This window comes from Lepidochelys olivacea, assembly GCF_965140295.1.
Source record: "Lepidochelys olivacea isolate rLepOli2 genome assembly, chromosome: 1".
NCBI classification, from domain to species: Eukaryota; Metazoa; Chordata; order Testudines; family Cheloniidae; genus Lepidochelys; species Lepidochelys olivacea.
The window spans coordinates 340097215-340104421 of NC_140411.1; the positions used below are offsets into that span (position 1 = coordinate 340097215).

A 7207-nucleotide genomic window follows, 5' to 3' on the forward strand; every position below is an offset into this window, starting at 1 on the left:
ATCCTCTCTACCAGGCACAATTTCCCAGGCTCCGCTCAGTCTCTCCCCTTAGCTCACCTGGGCACATCCATTCCCAGGCCTGTAGTCTCATCCCTTTGTAGCCAGGGGGTTGCAGTGCGTCTGGACTCTGAGCCACTAACTCTTTTCCCAAACTGCTTCCTTAAGGAACCCTTTCAGCAGCAGCTACAGCAACAACTCTCACTCTCCACCACCACCCCACACACAGCATTGATTGAGACACAGCATACGTGACATTGTGCATGTGTGCAAGAAAAGCCTTTAGTCTGTGTGTGAGAGACAGAGAAGGAGTGTGAGAGGAGAGTGCTTATGGGACAGTCTTTGAGTGAATGTGTGACAGAGTGCGAATGAGTGTGTGGGAGGGGAGTGAAAAGTAATGTCACAGTGAGTGTCTGAATACGAAAGGAAGAGTGAGGACACAGGACTTGTACAGATAGGCCCTCAGACAGTGCCACCTCTAGGTTCCTTCTACACTGCACTTTACAACCAGGTTGGGACCCAGTTACAGTTCACTTGTGGCCATGCACAACAACGGTGTTATTATAACATAGTTTGGGATTGTCTGTGCAAATAGGGCCATATCTCTTTAATACCAAATTAAGGGAATCGCATTCCACCCCACCTTTTCAGAACAAGAGGAACAGCCCCATAACATAGATATAATAGAGTTTGCTCCCTTCTAAACATGCAAAATGATGGCCCCAACAGAGCTATAACTGTAATGTAAACAGAGCCTAAATTCTACAATGATAGATGCTTTAGAAATGCAGGATGATTAGATCAAACAGACCAGCTGACCAACCTAAGGCTTTCTCCCCTTCCCAACCTCTGTTCATTCCCTCTGGGGCACTGGGCATTGGCAACTGTCGGAAGACAGGATACTGGGCTATACGGACCTTCGGTCTGACCCAGTATGGCCACTCTTATGTTCTTAACCTAATGCATAGATAGCATTCTGCATCTCATGATCTCTTGGAATGTCACATTATCAGCTTTAAAAATGACACTGACCTGGCTTTAAAATTTCAGGGGGTTACAGAGAGAATGGTATTTAAATGATTATCTATTTTCTTAACAGGTTCCATTGCTATTGTGAAACTTTACATCTCCCAGTGGCAAGTCGAGGCAGTTTTCCACCTGTCCACGTAGGTGAATTGATTGTCTAGAGCTACAACAGGTGAATTTGTTGAACTTTGTAAAGATAAACAGTGGGACAGCTCCTCAGCTAGTGTAAATTGATGTAACTGTACTGACTTTAATGCAGCCATGACGATGTCCATCAGCTGCGGAACTGGGCCAGTATTTATCACTATGTTTTTGTTTGGTTTTAGGGGAAATATATTTCCTTCTGCATTGACCTTCCTCTTTAACTGGACTTTTAGTTATTTGTCCCAACACAATATTCAGGAGTGAACACATGCAACTTCAAAAATGGGGATAAAGGGAGCAACAAAGGCACTACCAAACTTACCTACATAGAGTCTGGTTCACCACCATCTTATTCTATTTTTACACCACTGGATGGGGTGAAACTGGAGTAACACATGGATAAATCAGGACCATAATTTCCAGTGCAAAGTGATGTCAATACAAAACAAAAGAACCCAATTCCTGAAGTCAATGGGAATTTTGCCTGAGTAAGGACCACAGGACTGGGCTCCAAGAGATATTTTTCAAAAGTATTCTCTCACTCTTGCTTTCCTTCCTTCCCATGTCTTCATCTTCTCACTTCTCCTTTTTGAGCATTTCCGCTTTGGTATTTCTTTTCTGCCCTCTTCATCTCCATTTCTGTCTCCTTCCCCTTTTTTCTTCTCTGTTTACATCTCTCTCTCACACACCTCACTTTTTTATCTCTGTCTCTTTATGTCTGTCTCTCTTATGTCCTTTCCTGGTTGCCTCTTTTTCATACTTTCAGGGTTGCCAAGGAGCAGAGATTTACTGGGATTTTGCTGTTGAATAGAAGCTTTTCCCCTGTAGTCCAAGCCCTAGTGTGAAATTGACCAGGGCTATGTTTATGACCCTAGTCAATTTCATGCTGCTACCAGCACCTGGGGAAGTATGATCTAAGCCAGTTTCATACTACAGCCAACTCCTTAAGAAAACACCACTGCACAAGAGCATTCACTGAAGGCAAATGACCAAGACTTCAGCATTCTAACAGGAGGCAGTTCCCTATGTGTCCCTGCTACTGTATTATATCTGAAAAACAGTTTTTCTTTCACTTTCTGTCCTGATTTGGGGGTTCTGTGCTTTCCTTACCACAGCTGATTTCATCACAGCCACCTAGAGAGATGCTGAGAACACAGAAAAAGGGCTGCTCTTGTGTTATAGGTGCTTTTAGCCCTTTGACATTTTTAGATAAAAGGTGAAAGAGAAGTACAAAATATATGCACCTTCATCTAGGACCTTTCATCTGAGGGCTGCAAAGTTTTTCAGCTCTGAGGCAGATAAGTATTATTCTACACATTTTACAGATGGGGAAACTGAGTCAAGGAAATTAAGGTCCCATCTACACTATGAAAATCTATTATATTGTGGGATTGGCTTACATATGTCATTTCCAACGTGGTTCAGCATTATATTGTAGAAGGGACCAAACCAGACTTCAGCTTTGTTTGTAAATCATGTTATAAAGAACTCGATCACTTGACCCTCATAGCCTGAGATAACTCCCGATTAAAACACTGAGAGCCTGTCCACAGACTTTAATGGGAGGGCCTTTGGGGCCTTGGACCCAGACCCTCAAAGTTATTTACGTTCCAACCTTCCACTGATTTTAATGGAAATTAGGAGCCTTGCCTAAATACCTTTGAGGATCTGGGCTTTGTGAGTTGCACAGCAAATGGCCTAATTTGTCAGAAGATATGAGCATGACAAGTCCCATTTAAGTCAATGAAATTGGCAGGTGCTCGGCACCTTTGAAGATCTGTGGCAGAAACAAAATTAGAACTCAGATTTCCTGACTAATATGCCTGCACACTGCTACTAGGGCATGCTCTCTCCGGGAGTGGTAAAGGAACTGATTCACATATATTGGGTTTTAAATGTAAAAATATTTATAATTGTCATAATAGGGCCAGTCCTACTTTACTTATGCCAGCTCCCTTTGACTTTGATCTGGCTTCCATAATATGTTAATTATTTCTAATTTAATTTGCCTTTTTTTGTGTGCAAAACTTTGCAGTTTGACTATTAAACTAAGTCACATCTAAAAACTTTGTTGCTTACAACTGTAGTTAAATAGAGTCCTATAACCAGAGCTTGCAAATTGTGCCATTAACAAATAATCTTTAAGGGCACAAACTACTCAGTGGCTACATTTAATGAATTTCAATGGCAACAGTCACACCAGTATATTTGAACCATTGGATAAAATGCACATAGCCACCTTGGGGCTCTAACGTGCTTCCACTGATTTCAATGGAGACAGGATCGATCAGTCCCCAGACGTAGGCAGTCTTCGGTGGCACAACTCAAACAATGTGGAGAACTTCACAGACAATCTTCTGTGGTGACAGAGGTTTATAATTAGGCTTGGAAGGATTCAATTTTTAATAAGTAGATGTCAGTAAATGTTGATTTCATCATACACACAAACCTACAAAAATATTTCCATTGATAATCGAAATTTACAAACAGGCAAAGACAATGTATTAGAATTTGATTTAAATTTACTTCGTACACTTTGACATGTCATGTTGACAATTTGTGTTTTAATGGTTATAAAACTTTAATTTTTTAATCTCAGCATTAAATTACAATTATCTGTCACTCCTATTGTCTGACCCTCCCATAATTTCCTACAACTATGAAAATTTAATTAGATGAAAATAAAAAATGCTTTAAAATAAATATTGATATTATCCATCAAAAAAAATTAAAATTGAATTATGCCAAGCCTATTTATAGTGAAAACCAGAGGGAACAGACTTGCAGCTTTAATTAATCTCTTCATGTTATGATTTTACTTTTTCCAACACCCTTTGGTGCAGGCAAAGAATTACATACCTATGATGACAAGTAAGGACATGTTTCTTATTACACCAAATGTTGTCAGTACAAGAACTAGACAAAGAGAATGAGAATAAACTAAAATAATAACATTTAGCACTTATACTGCATTTTGCATCTTGAAAGAGCTGTAAAACATTAGTTTGATTAACTAAACTATGCATTGTACTAAATATTACAATGTCTACTTATTATAATCCAGATGCATGACCTAGTTCAACATTAAATGTCTAGTCTGATCCTTACTCACAGTTTGTTCACAAGGAAACAAACCAGTGAGTTGGTGAACCAAAAATATACTAATGTTTACAGAGAGCCCTCCCTTGGAAGCAGAAAGAAATTGAAATACTATGTTAGACTGTATTTTGTAAGTGGCATATACAGTGCTCAGTATGTAAAGTACAACTTAGAATTAATATCACTTATAGTCATCCTAAAGTTGCGTGTAAAGCTTCTCAAAATACAGCTGCCAGGGACACGCAGAACGTGACCAAGCCAGATGCTCTAGAAGCCTACAGTCAACAAATACAAGCAGTCCATATGCTAACCTCTCCTAGAACTCACAGCCATCCACATTCATAATGTCTTTTAAACAAACTTTTTTAAAACAAATACACATGCCTCCTTGCTGAAGTGAAAAGTATTTTACTACATCCTGTTCCCTTTTTTTTAACCATCTGTACACTTTATTCTGAACCTTCAAAAAGTCTAACATTTTACTAATCTTTATGAACAGACACCAAATAAAACAAAACAGTGAAAGAAGCAACAGTTAAACTATGGTAATGTACCAGATGAAACACATCCAACCCACTCTTATTATTTCTGATATTTTTTCTACGAAGAGACTGCCATCAGCTTTAGCAGAAAGCATGAAAGTCAGACTCATTGTCCCATCAAGATAGCACTCTCTCTCTCTTTCTCAGCCTATGTATATTTTAAATTACACTTCTATTAATATTTTTGATAAAAACAAACATACTAGTCTGAATACTGAGGTTAGTGACCAGGGAGTCAGTTGGGGGGGGGTCAATATTAGATATACACCCATTTTCTCTGCATACAAATATATTGTTATTTCTATTACCGATTCAACCTCGTTCCACACACAATGGGGGGGAAAAAAGAGTGAGATACAGTATTTTATAAGCAGGGCTGTCTTTTGGATGCTTTCGTGCCCACCAAAGTGCTGGATAGAATAGCGCACACACGCACATGCACTCACGGTAACACAAACCAAACACACTCACGCACTTACTAAAACACATATAGCCACCAATATATGCATACATAGTCTTATATACAAACTAATACCTATCAAGACATACACCAGCACACACACACTAATTCTAACACATTTTCAAACATATATGAAACACCACACACACGAAAATGACACAATCCCAAATCAGCAAGCCTTCAGATGCATACAAACACACCCATGCATCCCCAATCCACACAAACACAAACCTTCTCAAACACACATTCATGAGACAAACACAAACCCACGCACTCAAATGCCTACAAACACACCACCATACACAGCGCCCACCTCCTCGACACACACAAAGACACACTCACGAGACAGAAACAAGACACGCCAACACCCATGCATCCCAGACACACACACACCGACACACACGCAGCAAGAGACACGCTTTGGCTCGTCCACACAATCGCACCCCACCAAACACACCCTCGGGTGCAAGCTGGCACACGGGCACCAGGGACACACAGTCTCAGACAAATACACACACACACCCCCCATCTGCGTCTAACTCACACACGCAAGTCTGATGGGGATGGATGGGCAGCAGCCAGCCCGCCCGGCCCCGCCAGCTGAGCGGGACGGTGGGTCCGGCTCCCACCCTCCCCCAGCAGCAGGAGGCAACCCGGCCGCGCCGGCACTCACGTTCCCAGGGTCTCCTTGAACTCGAAGATCTTCTTGATGTCCTCGGCTTGCTTCTTCCAGGAGGCGCTGCCCTCCCCGTTCTCCCGGGCCATGGCAGCGGCGGCGCAGCTCTCCCGCCCGGGCAGGAGCCGGGGATGCGGAGCCCGGCGCGGGCGGGCGGCGGCACGGGCAGCTTTTGCTTTCTCTTGCGCTGCCGCTTCCTCTTCCCACCCGCTCTCCGCGCTGCCGCTCAGGCTTCCTGCTCGCGGCGGCGGCGGCTGGGGTTTCCGCCTGGCTCCAGCAGCAGACCCAGCTTCCCTCCTCCGCTCCCGCGCCTGGCTTCTTCCTTCCCTTCTCTCTGCCTCCCCCCGCCCCGCCGCTCTTATTTCTTCCTCCTCTCTTTCTCCCCCCCTCCCTTTCCCGGTGCCCTCCCTCTCTTCCCCTCTCCCTTCCCGCTTGTCCCTGTCCTTGCCTCTCTTCCCGGCTCTCCTTCCCCCTCTCTCACCGAGGGGGGCTGCCGCCTGCCGGGGGGATTTCCTTGTCGGGTTTTATTCCCCCCCCCCCCCCGCCGGGGTTTCCAGCCGAACTCAGCTGCAGGGAGCAGAGCGCGCTTGGACGCCGCTGCTCGAGTTACTTTTGCTGCCCCCCCCCCCCCCCGCAGCAAAGTGCAGAGTCGTTTTCTCTCTCCGAGACTGCGCCCGCCCGGGTTAGTTTTCTTGCAGGAGACTAAAGAGGGGAGGGAGGGGGGGGGGAGGGTTTAGTGCGCGCCAAGCGAGCCGAGCTAGTGCGCGAGAGCCACGGAGCGCGCCCGGGTCCCCCGCCGGGCCCCCCCTCCCCACCCTTGTCTGAGGCTGCCCCCGCCGCTGCTGGCACCGGCACCGTGGCTGTGGTGGCTGGTTGTTATGGCAATGGGAGGCGGAGGGGGAAACAGCCCCCCCCACACACTGTCCCACCGCGCCCCCACCGCGCCCCCACCCCACCCCAGACTCTCCCGCTGCCGCGCCGCCTGTCAGTGCCCCTCCTGACTGACTGACTGACTGACTGGCGATAATTCGCATTGCACCAAAACACGCGCACGTCAAACCCCCCCCCCCAGTCCCGGGCCCCGGTCCACACAGAGCCCCCGCCAGCCCGGAGCGGCGGGGGCCGCCTCCCTCTGTCCGCACGGCCGCCCTGCAGGGGAGAGCCGCCCGCCTAGCTCTGCCCCCCCGCCCCGCGGCGGCTGGCGGGCGCAGGGGTGAGTGCAGCAAGGGCAGGGATGCGACAGGGACGCTGCAGAGGGCCGGC

General features: G+C 46.0%; 1 protein-coding gene across 2 annotated transcripts in view; it reads right to left on the reverse strand.

Moving 5' to 3' along the window:
- Nucleotides 1–6277, reverse strand: part of CAMK1D (calcium/calmodulin dependent protein kinase ID) — a 369044-nt gene extending 362767 nt beyond the window's left edge. Inside the window, exon 1 of one of the 2 annotated variants that reach the window (XM_084617259.1) lies at nt 5942–6277. In XM_084617259.1, the coding sequence (XP_084473385.1) occupies nt 5942–6033 (92 nt within the window). In that variant the 5' untranslated portion in view covers nt 6034–6277. The remainder of the gene's footprint in view (nt 1–5941) is intronic. The other variant, XM_084617257.1, reaches the window with a different exon arrangement.
- Nucleotides 6278–7207: the final 930 nt, after the last annotated feature.